Below are 21,386 nucleotides of genomic sequence, written 5' to 3'. Positions count from 1 at the left end.
ATAAGTAAATATGTATACAGTTAAAGAATAGAATTACATCGACAAGGATTGGCACAAGATGCAGCATGCCATTCTCACATGGGGTAATTGGCTGGGCTTGGAGTGGTCCATAAAGACTGTGAGCCTAGTACTAATTTATGAACTTATGATCCTATGAACAACTTTATACATAGTAAATAAAATAGAAAATTATAAAATCATCTTACCTATAAATTAATAAATATGAAAATAACTGACCTTCTTCATATACTAGACCAGTGAGATAATGAGAAATACAGGAAAAGATGACTGTAGAGATATTCAGTTTGGTCAACTTACAATAAAGATTCTGAACACCTGTTTTCATAATAACTCACTGATAGGCTTTTTTTTTTTTTTTGAACTTGGTCAGCCATAGTACTCCTGTGCTTGTCTGTACCTCTGAGAAGTATATGCCAAACAGGAGGGGTCCTAGGACTGAGCCCTGGGGAATGCCACTTGTAACCGGTTTAGAGTCAGACCTAGCTCCCGCAACTCTCACCATGTGGGTTCTGTCCATGAGCCAATTGGCAACCCATCTTGTGACATAGGGGTTTATGTTCAGGCTGGTGAGCTTGTCTATAATACCAGAATGGGGAATGGTGTTGAAGGCCTTTGCGAGGTCTAGATAGGCTGTGTGTACCACCTTTCCCTCGTCTATAGCCTTGGTAACTGTCTCAAAGAAGTCCACCAGGTTTAGGAGGCATGATCTGCACTTAACCAAGCTGAACTGGGTAGGGTCCATTGTTTGGAGGTTCCCAATGTCTCTTTTAATGAGTTCCATGATGATGCACTCCATAGCCTTGCAGACCAAGCTAGTCAGGCTTATAGGGCAATAGTTCCTGGCGTCTGATTTGGCTCCACCTTTGTGGACCGGGATAACTGTTGCTGTGCACTACTCTATGGGTGTATAGCCTGTGGAGAGGCTGAGTTTGAACAGTGTGTTTAGGTGAGGGGTTAATTCGTCTTTGAGTTTGTATAGGACGCAGACTAGGACACCGTCCGGTCCTATTGATGCTGTGTTTTTGGCTTTGGAGAGGGCTATTTTAACCTGAGTATCTGTGATTTCAGGGGCTCTACATTCTTCTGGTATGGTTATGGGCCCTTTTGGGGGTGAGAGAGGGGGTGAAGTTTGCACTGAACCTGTCTGTCAGGATTTTGGCAATATCGGTTGGTTAAGTGTATTTTGTGCCATTTTTCACTAACTCCAAACAGATCTGAGCATTGCTTAGATTCTTGACATAGCTAAAGAATGCCTTGTGGTTATCTTTGGAGTCCTTGGCAAGTTTTCTTTCAAAGCTCGCCTTGGACGATTTTATGAGGGATCGTAGTTTCTTGCTAATACTGATCAGAGATGTCTTCCCTTCTTGGGATTTTACTCTTTTCTGTACTAGTTTCCTCCTTCTATTGTATAGCTTGTTTATGGCAGGGGTCCACCAGACTGGTTTCCTTTTCTTGGAGGAGTGAGTCTTGGTTTTGCTTGGGATAGCACAATCCATGCATTCTTGTAGGTGCCCATAGAATGCATTAGTAAAGGACTTTGCAGCTTGGACAGTGTTATCCTTAAGCATGGGGGCTTTGAAACTTTCCACCTCCGTCTTAAGTAACGTGAAGTTTGCTTTTGTAAAGTTTTTCATGGTGGTTTCCTTGTCCAGGGGTGGGGGCAGAATGTGGATATCCAAAATGATTTGTTTATGGTCAGATCTAACCAGTGAGGGGTTGACCTCTGGTGTGGAACACCGGTCACCCATGTTGGTGATGACCAGGTCCAATAAGTTGTCATCTTTGGTGGGAGTGTTGACCAGTTGTTCCAGGGTGTTTGAGTTAATAAATTCTAGGAAATGTTGGGCAAGGGAGTTAGTACTTAAGTAGTTTTCCAAATTAATGTTTGGGTAGTTGAAATCATCCAATATTAGGGTGTTTGGTAGGACCTTTATGTTACCCAGTGTTTCCAGAAATGCGGAATGGGGGTCCTGGGACATGGTGGGTGATCTGTAGCAAGCTACAATTTGAATTGCAGTTTTGCCCATTTAGTTGCACATGGATAATCTCTGAAGCATCATGCTGTGCCACTAACCTGGAGGTGTAGGTATCCTTGATGAATATGGATACTCCCCCGCCTTTTGTATTTTGGTCCGGGTTCTGTGGCCAAAATGTATGGTATGGGTTGTACCCTGGTAGTGCTGGGGTGCTCTCTGGAGCCTTAAACCAGGTTTCTGTTACTGCACATATATCGATTTTCTTCATACTGAGGAGTGCCTTGAGTGCATGCATTTTGAGGTTTAGACTTCTGGCATTGAGTAGTGTTACCCTCAGACTTTTGTTACTTGTGCTATTTACGGCGGTGGATTTGTCTTTTGAGCCTTACCTAAAAAAGGAAATATGGGGGTGGCAAGAGCCGTGGCCAGTATTCGAAAGCCTAAGGGTGACAGGTGCATGCCATCTCTAGCGAAGCAGCGTGGCTTGTCGAGCATGTCATCCCAGGCAGACAGACACTGGATCCCCTTTGAATGACACCAGAAACTTAGCCAGTTGTTAAAATTAATCATTTTTTCTTTATACCGTGGCATCATTCTTGGTGAGGGCAGGATGCTACTCTGGGTCAGGGTCATACCAGCATGGGCTATGTGATCAGAGAGCTCTTTCATGTCTCTTTTCATGTAGTCCAGGGAGGTACAGCTCAGGTCATTCACACTGACAATGACAGAGTCATATTTGTACTTATTCTGGAGTGACCTGAGTGCTTGTGTTATGTGGTGGATCCTGGCACCCGACAGGCAGCTAACAGCAGCCTTCTCCTTATTCAGTCTAGTGAGTGGGACATCAGTGTGCCTGACTATAGAGTCACCTATTACTAGTATGTTGGGTATGTTATTTTGCCTTGAGAGCTGTGATTGCATGGCACACTGGTTTTGTGAAGTATGTGTTTCATGATTTGTGTTAGGGTTGCCTGGATGTCTGCTTTGGAGGGATCTGTTGCTTTTGCAGATTTTTATTTACTGCCTACGAGTATGTTTTCATGTATTTAAGTGTGTTTTTTACCGGTGATGGTTTAATAGGTCTATGTGAGACTGGTGGTGTGATGCCAGTATTACCCTTCTCCTCTTGGCTGTCTGATCCAGTCTTGGGTTGAGAGAGCTTAGCCTCCTATAATATATATATATTTATATATTTATATGTATGTGTATATATATATATATATATATATATATATATATATATATATATATATATATATATACATACATATATATATACATATATATATATATATATATATATATATATATATATATATATATATAGAGCTAATGGTTAAGGTGTTTGCCTTACAAACACAAGGTACAGGGTTTGAATCTCACAGGGGATAATTGGCTAGGCTTAAAATGGCTCACAAGGGCAGTTAGCCTAGTACTAACCTATGAACCTATATATATATATATATATATATATAGATAGATAGATAGATAGATATATATATATAGATATATATCATATAGGTTCATAGGTGGTTACTAGGCTATTGGCATAAAAGCTATTTTAAGTCTAGCTAAGTTTACCCCAAATTTATCAAAATATTGCTGGCATGCATCAATTCCCCATACAATGTTAAGGTTATAATATAGGATTGTACACATCAAGAATTCACAAACCGCCACTGTCCATTACAGACATACTTGCTAAACCAGGGGCAGATTTGGTATTTCCCATCCACTTGTCCAAGTTGCATTTGAACAGATGAACTTTATTTTACATGGATGGGAAGCCTATTTTAGAGAAGAGGTAAACTTTGAGACACATACATGTCCTTCCAACATTTCCTGTTTTGTTTTTGGGTCTCTCTAACTTCACTGTTACCATCCTGGCTCCCAATACTCAATTTACTAGCAACTCTTCAATCCCCTGGACTTTATTCATTTTTTTTTTGCTGGGCCTAGTCGTGGATCCTTTGGGTATCCTGGAGGCTCAGCTCATCTGTGCTTCTATCCAGGGGAGTTATGACTTACTCACTTTCCTTTCACAATGCTCATTTTTTTATTAGCACCCCTCCACTTGGAAGATGCATGCCCATCCTTCTTAGCCACTCTACCTGTTAACTGAACACAGTTGGCTGAGCGATAGTCAGGGCTTTATCTCTCTAAGCAACTAGACCAACCATTTCCAGTTTTTTTCACAGAAATATCTACCCAAACCAGGCTACATAGAAAAAAAAAATTTATTAATTGGACATAAAAACATTTATGGACGGAAAACTGCCCAGTGCAGTACTTGCAGTCTGCTCTTGTGCTACAACACAGATATTTTTGGACTAAGACTTTATGTCCATGCATTAGGGAGTCCAAAACTATCCCATCCAGCAAACTGTATATTATGGTAGAATGCACAGCTGTTCAGGAGTACAGCTACTATTCATCTTTCATAATGCTCCAAAGGTTCAGTGCACAGCTACTACTCAAAGGGAATCACGAACAGTAAATAAAGTTAAAGGAAAATCAAATAGTGAAACCAAAAACATTTTTTTCATATCTTGGAATTATATGCTCTACTACAGCATTGGAATTACTCTGCCCTCTTCCCAGACTGCAGTCTTACTCCTTATAACATGACATAATTTAGATATCACAAATGATTTTTCCCCATTTAGAGACAGTGTTATGAATCACTAGCTTTTTAGATGGTTATGAAAGCAGGCTTATTCTTCCTTTTATAAAATTGTAACTCTGGTCAGTGCTTTACTTTAAGATGGCAAAAGCCATTATCCATCCATTTACATTTTCCTCAAAACAGAGAGAGATAAAAAAGATTGTGTTCAAAGCTGTTATCTTTAAAAAATGTTAGACCCTCCCACCTCACGCTCTTGGAAAAGGTGTAAGTTGTCAGCTTTGCTCATTTACTGGTGACTGAGAGTTGTCAATTTATATTAATTTCCTTATTTATTCTTTGTTGACCAGATTAGTCCCACTAGGCTAATAGCCTCTTCTCAGGGGAGACCCAAGGTGGTATTTGTACTACTAGGGGAAATTTGGCCAAGGCATCAGAGAACTTCCCTTACTTGTCATTGTTGTAAGTGGGACCCATTTTGCATGAGCACTTCCTGTTTCCATTCCACTGAGGTGGCCCATTGAAACTATGAGGTAAATGTAGAGAGAAGGAGCTAAAGGAATTTGTGAGAGAAATGGAAGAGAAAGTCAATATCAGGACCACAGAATGTGTGCAGGATTCTGAGGAAATGTTTCATAGAAATCTGTTTGATGGAGATGAGTCAGCAAATGATGGATGCACAATTATAACCCTCCAGTTGAGAGGGTTATGGGATGATTTACTGGTAATTCAGAGTGAGACAGAAAATAAAGGAGGCATTTTCTGGGGGACATTATGATGAAACTATGAAAGGAGGATGCGAAGACAATCCTGCAGAAAAGTGGTGAAATAGAAAAAAAAACATATGCTGAGAAAGTTAAAGAAGGCAAAAGGGGAGTAGTAAAAAAAAAAGGCAGAAGAAAATAAAAAATGGAAATGTGCGGTATGGATTCAAAGCAAAGAAGATAAAGAAATGAACAGGTATGAAGTGCGGGACAATGTAATAGCTCCTTTGGGTATAAAAGCACATGAGGTAAGAACATGTATTGTTATTAACAAAGAACCATTTTCTGACATTATATTGAGACTGTTTTTTAATGGACATTTAAGAAAGACTGTAACTCATGGAATTTTTGTGATAAAAGCATTTAACAGGGAAACAAAAAAGAAAACTCATAAATAATTTCAAACAGAGGTGGAAATAGAGACTGAAGGGACATTTGAAAATGGTGTTTTATGGCAGAATGCATAGCTATTTACAATAAAAGGGGGTTATGGACTAGTGGGTGGGATTGTAATAATGTTTTAAAAATAGAAGGAGAAAAAATATACATATACCAAGCAAGATAAATGTGGAGGGGCAATAGGGGTGTTGTAAAATACTGGGGACAACCAAAAACATGTTTGTTTTGTTTTGTTTTGTTTTGTTTTTTTGTGGAAATAAAGGACATCTGATAAGTAACTGTGATATAAGAAAATGTTTTATTTATGGGGAAATGGGACATGATGCAAATGTTATAGATGTAACAAAATTGTACTTTTTTGGGCGGAATGTAAAATTTAAAGTATGGGGAAAAATAGAAGAAAATGAACAATGATAAGAAATTTTAGAAGTAGTAGAACAGAAGAAAAACTAGATGAACAAAATAAAGAAGACAGAAGGCTCTGAAATAAGTGATGAAGACATGAATTAGGAGATAAAACAAAAAAAATTGGTAAAAGGGTAAAAGACAGAACAAGAAAATTTCAAGGAACAAGAACAAAATAAAAAAAGAAAGGAACTGGATGAAAATGAAATAAACGTGTGTGTACATGTTATATATATATATGGATATACTGAAATAGGTTTACAGTTGCACATTGATAAATCAGAGCCAGTGTTTCAGGAAATAACCTCAGAGCATGCAATGCATTAAAACATGATTTTTGCTGGGAGGCAAGCCCACCTGCACCCTTCACATCTCCTGCTAATTAAATATTCCAAGTCGGAGATTGCACAATGATGTACAAATCATGTGCTTCACAACAGCTTTATTAATGCGATCTTGAACAAATGTTGATCAGCTTTCCTGTAGAAATAAATACACACACACACACACACACACACACACACACACACACATAGATAGGTACAGGTATGCAGGGAGAGATACAAATGCAGTTGTGCGTCTGTGTATTTGTATGAGAGAGACCTCTCAGAAATGGTTCATTAAATCAGTCTTCGTGATTAAAGCTCATTGAATTGAGGCAAGCAGGCCACTTGGACCCAAAGTGACAAAAATATTCTGTGTGAGGCAAAGAGATCAACATCATCACTTTGAAGCGCTGGTACCTTCAGCACTCCATTGTACAATACTCCTAACTCTGAATCTCCAAACCTCAGGATGAGTTGTAATTTCTGTATATCTGAGATGGTTTGGTCTGAATGGCTTGACTGTCTGGACTTTGATCAAACAGGCATCAAAATAATGAAAGTATACACATCTCTTTCCATACTATCACAGCGAGTGTATTTTTTCTTCTAACATGGCTTCATACCTCATACCTATGTTACAGATCTCTACAAGCAGAATGAATGTTGTTACAGCATTAAACAGAAAAGCCACATCTCTGCTGATCAAACATAGCAGCAGATATTTTGTGTTCTTTATGTAAAAAGAAATGATTGAGTGATTTCATAATGCAAACTAAATTACTGAAGATAGAAATAACAGGCTTTGCAAAAAAATAGCTGGAGAAATTACCACTGTACTAGATATGTGCTGCTTTATGATACTAATATATCTATTTTCCTATAACATGTTTACGTGTGTTGAATAGATTAAATCACATTTTTGCTACAGTAGATTATTCTATTTTTTATCAGCATCCACCCAGCTAATGGAGATGCAAGTCAGCATTTGTTAGTATTTGTTTCAGTTAGACATATTTTAAATAATTTGGGTACAATGAAACACAGTTTGGTATTATTATTAATATTATTTGCAAAACATTTTATAGTTAGTTCAAAGCATTCAACTAAATTCTTGTATTTTCTTTAAAAGGTACCTGGAGAAGATTTTAAGGCAAGCCAGCAGTGGTATAATCATACATTCACCTGCAAAAAAAGCTTTCATAAGCTCATCAGAAAACAATGACCAAGTGGTCAATGCAGAGGAGTACACAGATGTTTGGCGTGAGTATTTGGACAATATTCTATGCCAGAATTACAAAGCTTTATGAAAGGGAAAAAAGAGAAAACAATGCCATCTGAATATAATACCGTGCCAAGTGAGTAGTCTGTGATGGGCTGGCACTCTACCTTGTGTTAGATTCTTTGTCTCACACCCAGTGAGTGTCAGGATAGACTCTTACATAAACCTGAAATGGGCTACATGGGTATCAGAGACTGAATAATTGCATGTGAGTAGTGCTGAGAAGAGTATATGCATTTTTAAGAGTACTGAGATAAGATTTATTGATGAAAATGTTTGAATGACTAAAGGATAATTGTTATTGATGAGGCATTCACAGCAGTATATGGCGTATACAGCGCTAATGGGGAGATTGAGAAAAGCACTGCTAGAATGAAGGGGCATTGGACTTTGATTCTATGGGTATGTACTGTGAACATTGAAATAACAGTGACTATTAAAAATTAAGCAGCTGTATATAATGCTGGAATACAGGTATTAATGTAACACAACATGATGACCTCATCTCTATCCCGCTTTGCCCAACCCCCTTTGTGCAGCAGTAACAAAAGTGTTTTAGGGGATTAAGGGGTCAATAGCTCCACTTAGAAAGGAAAAGAGAAAGTAGTATAGCTGTAGCATGTTCTCTTCTGCTTTATAAATGGATCTAATGCCCCCCTTACACCCCCAAAAATACATTTGGTATATTACACAAAGGGGGTTGGGTTGGTGGTCCTACCCTCCATATAAAGCATACTAGATATAGAGTTATCCTACCACACTGTTGTGTTGTGACTAGGCTTAAGCAGCATTTGCAAAACACATTTATGCAGGTTTGCTACCCTATCATGTAGAGTGCTAGTGAAGAGCTCTGCCTAATGTAGATTGGAATCACACTTTCACCAGAATGCCTGTCACTGCCATAGTGTAAGCAGATTTGTGTTGTAATTTTGGGATGGATAACCACTGAAGATCATTTAGGAAATGTACATGAATCAAGAACAGATGTTTTAGATGGGGGAGCAGTTACAACTTCATTTTGTTTTGAGTTATACATTTTGTTAAATTGGTTGTCCATCTGGGATAAGGCCCGGAAACACTTTCTGGTTAAGTGACTTACTCAGAAACACATTGTAGGCAAATGGAAACTGGGGAATTAAAACTCAAGACAATAGGATGGGGCTTAGTAGGAGCTCATAATCTTAATAATTTGCACTAACTTGTCAGTTCTGACACTAGGAATGCTAAACACTCACTCAGTTAAAAATGGCAGCACATTTTTATGACTTCTGAATACATTTATATATGCATGTATACATACATATTTGAACTTACATATTTATATGTTTATTTAATATTTGCTAACCAGGCAGATGGTCAGTTTTTGGGGACAGTTTTAGCTTCAATTTCAGTTCAGATAATAAACAAATAGACGAGTAAAACTAATAGTGTCAGTTTTTGTATTAACTAGAATACCGACATACACAATACAGCAATCATATTTTAATTGTAGCTTTATTGAAACAACACTAAAAAAATGAAGTGGCAACAACATGATAAATGTATACAGTGAATGCAGATTGAAAGAAGAGACTATTTTAGAGAAAAAAAATTACAGTGTGATAATCTGTGCTCAAATCTCCTAATGAAGTATAATGTGAAAGGTGTTTGGAAAGGTGCCATGTACTCGTTAAACCTTTCAGAATAACATAGGTGCCCAAGCCCATCAGTTCTTTTAGCAATAAGCCATTGCCCTTTTTAACTTAAAGATGGTATTTCAGTAATAGGGTACACATAGCAGAACTACAATTAAAGACTGGCTGAATCTCTGAGGTTAATGTGAAAAATAAACTCTCTGTTCTGATTGGATAGTTGTCCTGAGAATGAGGGCTACACCAGAGGCCTTTGATGCTGTGGTGATGTTTCATAACCATACCAAGTATATCTCCATTTACCACTCAACATCAGACAGTTGAATATGGATGTGTCCCTGAATCCCAGTCATATTGTGTACTTATAAACTTGTCTGTGTTATTCTGCACTATGATTATGTTTTCACCCCTGTCTGATATATGCATATCTCCAGCCTTCTTGTTTTATGCATGTTTCCATCCCTCTTATTTTATGCTAATGCTAAGTAGGATTCATTAACAGTGTAATGTGTTCTTGTCACAGCAAATAGGTTGTATAAACATAAAGTACTTTGAAATGATCTTCTGAGTTACATGCCATTCTTTAGGTGCCTGTTCTAGCTATGATCAGCACTGTCCATTTACAAATCATTACTTTAACTAGAAATGGCCTGTTCGATTCTCAGCTATAGCATCTTCTGTGTGGAGACATGCATGAATGGACGTACTTTCATTGAAGGTTGTGTGTCAGAGCTGGCAACTCGGCACGTAATAATCTACTGCATATCATTAGCGGACAGGAGTTCCGCTGTGGCAACCCCTAACCGGGAAAAGCCAAAAGACACAACGACAACTTTAACTAGAAAGTCAAAAGTAGGTGCAGTTACTAAGCAGTTAGCACACTTATCTTTGATTCACAGAAGATCAAAAGGCTGTGGTTCTATTCCCATGACACATGTCTGGATCTGTGTTCAAGTACTGACACTTCAGTGCAACATAAGGGAGATACTACACTTCTGATATTAAAATGAGTGAGATGCTGCATTGTCTGAGATTAATGTTGGTAGATGTTAAAGATCCTGTGGCACTTTGGATGGGGGAGTTGGGTATGGCAATTCCACAGTGGCCTGGACAAATTATCTCTACTGTAGACCTCTCCTGAAAGCAGGCCATATGGACTAAGCTGATCAAAATAAATATGTTGGCAGGCTTTTCCATCCTGAAGTGTTAATCACTGCCACGGATCCCACAAAGCTGTCATCTAATGTGAATTTTGCATTTTGTTTTGTCCTAAAGTTAAAGCTATTTCAGATGAAGCCATGAATTTGTCAAGTCTGTAATTTTCCATTTTATTATAAGTAAAACTTCTTTAAGGCACAACTTCTATTAAATCTAGTTCCCAGAATGGATATTTTCTCTTTTGTGACAATAACAGAATAGTATGCATTGACCTTCCTTTATGCTTCAGGTGAATTGCACTCGGCAGCCTGCTTTGGAAATTGAAATTCTCACTTCACTGCAGAAGCCGTCCTTTTTTTTTTTTTTTTTTTAATTGTAATCTGTTTGATAGCACATACCACAGCTGACCTGACAGTTCACTTATCTCTGCATTTGTATTGATAATATAGCAAGCCATCAGGCATTAGTATGCATAAAAGCAGTCTATTCCTTTCTCAATATGAAGCCTTGATTTTCTAGTTCCCCTATGAAGAAGTTATTTTCACAGCTTGAATCTTCAGTTTCAGTAGCAGCATGTGCTGCACTTTTGTCTGTTTGCAATGTATAGCACAATTACTGAATGTTTGCTCATTCGGCAATAGTAAGCAAAAATTAGATTGCCTCCATAAGCATATCCTTCTTTATATTTGCTGCATATTTTACTTTGTGGACTTTTTCAGATGATTTACCTTTTCATTTTAAGGCTTCATTTCTTCATTTTTAAGAATAGCAATTGTTGGTTCTTTGTAAGATTTGTTTGTTTTCCATTTGCCACTGTTTATCTTTTCTGACTATACTTCAGCTTGTTGTATAAAAGTTCCAAACCCGCTTGGAACTCGTAATAGACTTTGATTTCTGTAAGTATGAGGACATACTAAAAAATGGGTTTATATTAGAACATCGAAGTTTCAAAACTTTGAATGTTCTAATATCGACGCCTATTCAGCGAAAGCTTACAACATGGAACATGCAGAACAACTAATTTTTTCCTGTGGAAAAAATTTGCTGTTCCAAAACACATACACACAACACAAGCACACCAAACAAACAGCAATCCACATACATACACCTAAAATCTTACATTTAACCCTACACTAAACTGCACATACACCACTAACTATCCACTTACCTTAACCCAAACCCTAACCCTAAAGTCCGTCACTATCGCACACTCACCTCACCCGCACCCTAACCCTAACTCACCTACCCTGCCCTAACCCTCACGTCCACACAAATGCACACTTACCTGATCTGCGCCCTAACCCTAACTCACCTAACCTGCCCTAACCCTCACGTCCACACAATCGCACACATACCTAACCCGCACCCTAACCCTAACTCACCTAACCCGCCCTAACCCTCACGTCCACACAATTGCACACATACCTAACCTGCACCCTAACTCACCTAACCCGTGCCCAATCGCACACTTACCTGAACCCGACCCGTAACTTTCTACCACAGCGCTGAAAATAGCAAAGAGACAGAAATGGACAACCAAATTCTTTCCCTAGGAAAACATTTGTTTTTCTGCACCTTCGCTATTTTCAGCATTCTTTGAATAGGGGTCGATATTAGAACATTTGAAGTTTTGAAACTTCAATGTTCTAATATAGACCCCTAAAAAATTACTTATCTTGAATGGATCAATGGGTTACTCTTCATATAAAATCAAAACTAAAGTAATTTTTAATCCTGTCTTAGGAACCTTAGTTAACTCCACTTCGCAGTGATAGCTATATAAACCTCAGAGTTAAGGAGTGGTACTTTGCTAGATGTATAAACCTAATCTCATAGCCAGTCTAGACCAATTATTTAGTACCTACCCAGTGTTGGGGCTTAAATCTAATTTTCACTATCCATATTTATTGCCAAACTACAAATCAATACCTTAACTATGAGTCAAAACAATATTATCTTCTCCTATTTCCACACCAGATGCCATTAACAAATTCGACTAAAAAATTGACTGCATAAGGTTAACTTTGTGCTCAAAAGAAAAAAATTAATCCATCTCTACTATTTTTTGTGAACAAATTCTCTAACCCAGGAAGGAAAACATTATTATATTCTCTTACTGTTCCCATATATTCCTGCTACCTTTGGCCAGAATGGAATGTCAGCAAACTATTCTAATCCTTTGTTTTAAGCCTCATAGCAATTGGTATATTCAGGCAATACAAGGATTGCCTGATGCTCACAATGACCTTTTACTTAACTTAACAATGTTTATTTGTAAGAGATGCAAGTGCTTCTAAATTTGAATCTGTGCTCCCATAATGAAACCCATCCTGTGTGAATCCCTTAATTATACAACATTCTGCACATACGCAGGTGCAGGTGCATGCGCACACACACACACACACACACACACACACACACACACACACACACACACACACACACACACATGCTCTACAAATTATTCTACCCTGAGACACTAAAAAAATCCTTACCCACACCACACAAGCTAATAGGTCCAAGGTCTAGCATTAACTCCACATTGCAACACCAATTAATGACAACACAGTGAGAGTCACCAAGAAACAGCACTTCTCAAACCAGTTGCACCAAAGCAATTCTCTAACACAAATAGAAATGCATCAGTGATTGGTGACTCTATAATTAGGCACACAAATTCTACACTTGTGAGGATGGACAAAAAAAGGGAGACAGTGAGATTTCTCATGACCCAGCATTAATGATGTCATAAAGGGCCTTTGGACCCATGGTGGGGTAAATTACCTGATGCATAAAACCCTTAGAGATATTAAGAGAGTTATGACAGCACTCTCTATGCATGTAATGTGTAGAAAAGGCCCTAGCACTGAGTGGAATACTTTTATCACCAAAAATGATGTGAAGGTGTTAAAAAAAAGTGAATGGATTTAACAGTTCAGAAAACACTTGGTGTCATTCTAGGGGGATCCAGTAAGTGTCAGCATAGAATGAGATACTTGAGAACTGTTCTTGCTTTGCCAAAGATGGTTTGCACCGTCCATTCCAAGGCTTCCATATACTGGGAAAAGCTTTTTTGCCCCCATTCTACCTTTTTAGGCAAGGTCCAGTTGATGAATCTTGCAAGCTAGTTTACAAAATAAATCAACCACTGAATCATATCAAGGTGGCTCTACTTAATGCGAGAAGTCTAAACAACAAACTGTTGGACCTTGAGGCTGTCCTGGATTTGTTGCACATCACTGTATATGTTGTCACTGAAACTTGGTTTAAGTGCCCAGATAGCACTGACTCAATACCTGGGTATTGTGTATAGCACTCAGATAGAAACTACGATGGCATATTGATATTTGTTAGAAACCACATTACCTTGAGACAGATACCTAGACACCTGCAAGCAGGGCTTATTGAGATCCAAATCATACTAACTAGTATTAGCTATCAGTTAATAGAATGCTAACAGAACTCCCTCCATGTCTCCAGAAGATCAGACAACATTCCTAAATGTTCTGGATGAACTCCTGTAAGTAGGAACACCATTATCTTAATTGATTGTAGCCACCCAGTGACTAACTGGGGGACCTATACAACCAATGTAGTATATACTCAAAATGTCTTAGAGTTTTATTAACACAATCTCACTGGACCAGACTGTTAAGGAACCTACTAGAGAAGAGAATTTACTTGACCTGGTTTTAACAAGCTTAGCATTTGTATGTAGCATTGCCAAAGTATCTTCCTCACTGGTCACATCAGACCACAAACTAGTAAACTTCTCCATTAGAATATCCAAACTGCTTGAAACAATATCAGAGAGTTCAAGGGCTTTACATATACAAATCTACAATTCTGTCATGAAGTTTCTAAATTAAATATAACAGTATTACCCAAAAGGTTGATATTGCAAACATTTATTCAGAAAAGGTGTACCAGCGCCTGGACAAATGTATGAAATAGGCAGTCCCCAATAAATCCAAGCAAATGAAAGAGGTAAGAAAGCAAACTAGTGTGGTGGTCCTCAAGCATAAAAAATAGTGTTATTAAATGAAGAAATTTCTAAACCTATATAGCAAAACAAATGAGGAGAACATCAAACAGCTAGACAAATGAAAACATCCCATGAACTATCTCTAAAACACAAAAACAATTACAAATCCATCTTTAGTTATGTTAGGAAAATAAGAAACAATAACCAACATTGCTTTAAGCTTGTTAATTGTAGTACTAACTATGCCAATCTAGTGGATATTGCCAACATACTGGCTAATAAATTCTGAGCTAACTTCACCTCAGAAGCATCTGTTCCAAACACACTAAACTCTGATGGAATCAATCCACCAAAAATCATAAATGAGTATATAATGAAGGTAATCTCCAAAACAAAGAATACTTTATCCATGGAGCCTAACGACATACCCAGTAGGCTAATTAATAGCACTAAGCATGTATTGGCGGACTTTGTCCTCAACCTCTTCAACCTGCACCCATTAACTGGCTTTGTCCCCAAGAAGTAGTGCACAGCTGATGTGATACCACTCCTTAAGGATGACCCTAATACAGACCCTGGGAATAATAAACTCACCAGTCTAGCGAATCTTATATGCAAAGCCATGGAATGCATCATAACTGACCTAATTTACTGTATCTAAAACCTTCTCAGACTCAACCCCACTAGTTCAGCTTTGTAAAGGATAGATTCTGTTGTTTTGAATTTCTGCAAGTCTTTTGGGTTTCTAATACCATGACGCGAATGGACCCCGTTCCCAAGTCAAAGTACAATTAAAGTTCATGAAATTAGTATTGTTTCACTCTTTGATGTTAGCCAAAAGTACTCTTCTTAGCACCCACAATGTGCCCAGTAATGACTCCTTCTGCAATTCGTATGGTGTTACATGAATTGGTGACATATCTAAATATGATTGTAAGTTCTTTTTTATAAGACCAGTTGCTCCTACTACTATTGGAACTGTCTTGGGTATCTTTCGTCCACATGGCTCTTTTTCTGCCTGCAGATCAAGGTATTTTATGACTTTGTGTCTCTCTGTACACAAGACATTGTAGTCACTAGGTGTGGTGATTTTCAATGATCAATGCTACTTTTGTCTTCTTTTCTTGGACCACTATGTTTGGTTTTCTAGCATCTATCTTTTGAACTGTTTGTATTGAGTGATTCCATGTGATATAAACTTCTTCATTTTCTATGAGTCTTTGTTGCTCATGTTTCCAGTGTTTTTCAGCCACTTCGATACCATATTGTTTGCACAATCTCCAGTGTAACAGTCTCACCACATTATTATGCCTTTCAGTATACAGTCCCTCTGCCGTTAGTGCTTCGCAATCAGCAACAAGGTGCGTGACTGGTTCCAATTCAGTTTTACAAAACCTACATATGTCTGTTTCTCCCACATGTTCAATGGCCTTCGTAAACCAGCATGTACATTGCCCACTATCTTGGGCTGCCAATATTAACCTTTCATTTCTTGATGTGAATTCACCTCTCCTTAACCATTCCTGCATTCATTCTTGAGCAACGTGAGGCTCTTCCAGAAGTTTTCTATACTTGCAACTATATTTATTTTGTTTCCACATTTCTTGCCTTCTCATCTGGTCCTTCACCTTATATTCTTTCTTTTGTTTTTTAGCACATTCAGTTGCTGCCTGTTTTTTATCTACTTCTGGTTTGAGTTCCATTCCTGCTTGACATCGATATGCTTCTACTAAATTAAGCAGAGATGTAATCTTAGATTTATTCTCCTCATGTTTCGGAACTTTAAAAACTAGATTCTGCCTAATGGGTTTTCTGATGGGAGGTTTGGCATAATTGTTAAAGTCTTTGCCTCACAGGCTAAAGGTATAGGGTTTGACTCTCACCTTAGGTTATTGACTAGGCTTAAAACGGCCCTTCAGAACAGTTAGCCTAGTATTCACCTATGACCCTAATGAATCTAGTAAACTTCTTTGATAGAGTTACTCAAGCTGTAGACTGTGTACAAGCTTCCCACACAGTATACCTTGGTCTAACTAAAGCATACCATACCATATGGAAATAGTATACTAAGTAAGTTGAAGGAGCTACAAATTACTTCATATATGATTAGGTAGATAGCCAAGTGGCTTAGAGCAGGATGAACACAGAAAGAGTAGGAGGTGTGCCTTTTGAAACCATGAGGGTGACCAGTAGAGTTCTGCAGGATTCTGTGCTGTTACTGCTAGTATTGGACATCTACTCTTCAGATCACCACTTATCAGACAAGGATCTTTGATTAATAAAGTTTGTGGCCGAATGTCAGCTGAGATCCATCAAGTCCCCCTCAGACATACATGGGCCCCTAGCTCAAGCTTACACTTGTCAATAGGTGGTGTACTAAAAAGGAGCTGGATATCTGGATGGTTGTTCACAAACTCACTCCTGGTATTACGGGCCTGGCCCTCATTGCAATGAGAGGCAAGGCCTAATTGTGGGTACTGGCAAATTGGAAATGGCTTCAAGGCCCAATTGCCTTTTAACTCCTATGATCCTATGGTCCTTTCAGTTTATGTAACTTTAGGCTGTGCATTAACAATTTCTTAGCCCTACCCCTCAAATCTCAGTAACTGTCCCTAACCCAGCAACAACTAACACAGCCTTTGAAGAAGCATAATTTTGAATTTTCTCATGTGGAAACTTCACCTGAATAAAGCCTCCTGACCTTTGAGCCCTGACAGTTTTGGACCTTATCTAGGACAGTAATTTTTGATATTTTTATCACCTTTCATTGTGTCATCATGCTAATTATCTGTCCCCCTCCCCAACATTTAAGACCAAACAAGTATTCTTGTTTGGAGTGCAGTTAGTTGATTTTCATAGCCATCTTTGATTTATCCCAGTCATCCAATTATCTCTCTTTAATAAAGGAGACAGCCAATCCTAATGGTTCCATTACTGTCATGTTTACCACTGCATAATCAATGATGTTTTGTTCCTTCAGCCATCAATGAAGGAGATGTGCAAGGTTACATCTACTCCCCATAAAGACTTGAAAAACAAAGCATGCATACTCCTGAACCCTTAGATGAAGGGTCACTACAGTTGTTAACTGATATATAAACTTCAGATTATTACATATACAGAATATTATTTTTTTTTTATTTCCATGCATTAAAATCTAGGTTGATATTTCTAAGCTTGTGTATTTGACATTAATTACTTTCACTTTAAAATGTTAGTATATACATGGATAATATTTCTGCTTATACAAGTTGCCTTTTACTTTTGCTGACTTTTGCATGACAGGTGTCCTTAGCTTGCTTGCATGCATGTGCTCAGTCTGTACGAGTGGTTTGCACATGCTCAACAGGCTTTACCTTTTAAATGTACTTAAGGTAAAAAAAAAACTAATATTAACATGAGCAAGCAGAGTGTACAACCTAGTAATACCTGTTTCACTTTTATGTTTTTACATGCAGTCAGCTTTTTACCTGAGGTTAGTGTTAGTCAACATCCCTGAATAGCAATTGTTTATAATAACAAGCATCATTATCTGGAGCTGAACTTAGATTTTCAGGATTCATGTTCTTGAACCAGTTTAGATGTTGTGTACTGATTGTAAGTCAATCCTTTAATTCCTTCAGATAATTCCTGTGAGAATGTCACTTGTTTTAAAAAATAAACCTGCATATGAACAGCAATATAAACTATTATTTTTTGTTGGAGGAGGTAAATCCCTCTCATCTCTATGCAGGGGGCTTTACTGCAGTATCCCCCTACTTCATATAACTTTGAGATGATTGTACAACAGGGTAGGATGAATTCTCACTGCAATGACTTTAATTAATGGGAAGGCACTTGGGCAAAGTGTGCATTATCATACTGTTAATCATAATGCCAAGCAATATTGTTGAAGGCTTTTTAGTGTTTGTCTGGCCAATAATCCTTTTCAATAACATTAGTAGCATTATTACTAAGAAATACACTCCATTTCTATAAATTATCTATGAGGAAAACCTCGCATGTACTCAGAGTGGCAACTCTGTCATGCATCTGACATTGGAACAGTGACTAAATATGGCAGAACCTCCGGGCATGTCATTCAGCACTGTTGCTTCAGTGGCAGTATATGTTTCTCTAAATGATGATGCTTGTCTTCAGTCATCCAGCCATCTCTGGAGAAAGCTCTGGTCTGTCATCCTGTTTGGTATGTAAAGCTATTTGGTTGTCTTTCTCTTAAAATGGTTACATTACATTCCCAATGTCTGACAGAAGAAGGAGAAAATTCAAGTATCTCGTTTGACTCTTTTGTAAAGTTAGCAATCTTCCTCTTCTCTATACGTTTCATTCATTTGTCCCCTTTCTTCATCTGTTCTGAGCTGTCTTGAATGCCTCCTTGCTTTTCTTGTCCACCACCCATTCTTGTGACCCATTCTATGGGTCTACAACCCTCTCCGTGAAGGAAAACCCTAACAGATCCAGAGACAAGCTGGCTCTTACAGCCTGCATCTTGTGTCCAATACTCTATTCTCTGGCTTTCCTTTTCTTTTTGGGGATACCTTTTCACATTCCCTAGACAAATTTGTTTTCTCATACTGTGTCTCTCCTATCCCTCCTGATGTGAAGTAAGACAAAGCCAAATGATTTTTTTTTTTTATCTCAGGCCATAGCCTTGTTTTCCCATTGCACATACTTTTCTGGTTGCTTTCCTCTAGGTATAGTCTTCAGAACTGCACAGAATGTTCAAGGTGTGGCTTGCCAGAGCCCCAAAGAGTTGGAGCATTAGCTCTTTGCTTCTGGCATATTGCCCCTAAATGTACACAACACCATACTTTTTGGCTTCTAACATGGTCCTTGCACTCTGCTTCATACATGCCTTCATGCCTTAATGCTTTTCATGCTCTTCTTCCATCTGTTCCAGTCCCTCAGCTGATGCTTTATACCATGGCGGGACAAATGCAGTAGTTTACACTTGTATGCAACAGACATCAAATCTCATATTTCTACTACCAGTAGTTTCATGTCTCTGCTTGGACTCTTCCCCATCTTTGACCATTGAACCTATCTTTGTGTAAGCCAAAAAGAGGCTGATCCTATTTCAATTTCATCAGGTATGTCAGAAGTAAATGTGCTAGGTAACAACTGACCTAGGGCCAACCATAGTCAGTTCTTTTATTTCAGACGTTGAACCTTTTAGTATGACCATCTGTGTACCACTGTCCAGTTCTGCAACAATTTCTTCAGTATCAGTCCTCCCGCTAATGCCTACAGCTTTCCTAGCAGCTGGCTGTTTGGGACTGAATCATAGTCCTAGGTGAATTCCAGGTAGGCCACATTTACTGGTATTTCACTATCAAGACACACTGTATCCCATTAGTAAAAGGGAATTAAGGTGGAATGGCAGCTGATTCTGGCTATAAGCCTGTGTTGGTTGCAGTCCTCGAACTGGTTACCCGGTAGGAACACAGTAAGCTTCCCCTCGTGATATTTTCCTTGATTTACATACTAGTATCATTAGGCTAATTGGGCTGCAGTTCCCTCGATTTTTCCTGCTCTATTACATATGAATGCTTGCCACTCTAGCCATCTTCCAATCATTAGGCACTGCTGTACTGGCCAATGATCTGTTAAAAAGCTTTGTCAGGGGATCTTTCGGCACACTAATCTGTAGTATGCCTTCTGAGGTGTAGTGAGATGAGCCACAATATTTGCACTATTATTGCTCAGAAATCATCTGCTCCTCCCCATAGATTTAGTCTAGGGAGATCATTGGATGCAGCCTGTTTGGTGCCTATGGCTTGCCCTAACATAGTTCAATAATTTTCCTTTCTATTTTAACCTAATATACCCACTTTATTCTTGCTAACTGCTAACATGGAACTCTGTTGTTCATAAGTTCATAGGTTTATACTAGGCTGAAGACCACCGGGGTCTCTACAAGCCTAGCTATGCAACCCAACCCATTTTTCCCCTAGTACCCAGGATGCCTATATTATGAGGTGTCTAACTAAGTTGATAGCTAAGAGTTATGTGAAAGAGTATGTTAGTTGGGGATTAATTTACTTATTGCCAACCTCTATCCATCAGAGACATGGGGCTAGACCATGGGTGAATTTGCAATTTCTCATTCAATGAGCAAGATTTTGTTTGAATAGGGTCAAGGATGAATTCTGCTTCATGTGGATGGAGAGCTTATTCCAAAGTGCAGGGATCCCTTGAGACACATATCAGTCTCTCCAGCATGTTCTGCTTATGTTGCAGGTAAAGTTCAGGTCCTTGGATTTAATGTTTTTGGTGCTGTTTGTTTTGTGGATGTGCAAGAGATCCATCAGAGCTGGATATTTTTATTTATTTATTTATTTATTTATTTTACATTTGTTGACCGGGCTAGTCTAGCTGGATACATTTCCATTTTCAGTAGAGGCCCGGGGAGAAAAGCTCCACACAAATTTTAACAAAAAATGTCAAAAATATACAAGAAAATGGACAAATCATCATAGATGAAAGACAAATAATAAAAAAAAATATATATATAGTATCCAATAACAGGTATACACATGAAGAGAAACACATTTCTAAGACTAACATTATTAGCTATAATAACATCAAGAACAAGGCGCAAAACAGAGAGCAAAATTGATTTATAATATTATAGAACTAAATCTTAGTAACAAAAGGAGAAAGAGAAACTCTATAGTAGGAGAGGAGGAAGGGAAGCAGTTTAAGAAAAGAGAAGAAAATGTTAAAAAAAGAAAGGATGAGAGAGATTAACATAGGAGAAAGAAGAAACAAAAAAACTCTAAAAGGAGATAGACTGAAGCAGACTCACAAAAAGAGAGA

The 21,386-nt window shown here is 38.2% G+C and overlaps 1 protein-coding gene across 2 annotated transcripts in view; it reads left to right on the top strand.

Moving 5' to 3' along the window:
* NCKAP1L (NCK associated protein 1 like) overlaps window positions 1-21,386 on the top strand; it is a 1,498,172-nt gene that overhangs the window by 1,019,236 nt on the left and 457,550 nt on the right. For both annotated transcript variants that reach the window (XM_044083976.1, XM_044083975.1), the window contains one exon: window positions 7,644-7,774. In XM_044083976.1, the coding sequence (XP_043939911.1) occupies window positions 7,644-7,774 (131 nt within the window). The remainder of the gene's footprint in view (window positions 1-7,643; window positions 7,775-21,386) is intronic.

Source organism: Protopterus annectens, chromosome 9.part0, assembly GCF_019279795.1.
Source record: "Protopterus annectens isolate FY-2018-M chromosome 9.part0, PAN1.0, whole genome shotgun sequence".
NCBI classification, from domain to species: Eukaryota; Metazoa; Chordata; order Ceratodontiformes; family Protopteridae; genus Protopterus; species Protopterus annectens.
The sequence above is the reverse complement of the archived record's forward strand: the minus strand, read 5'-3'. Positions and strand labels throughout refer to the sequence as shown.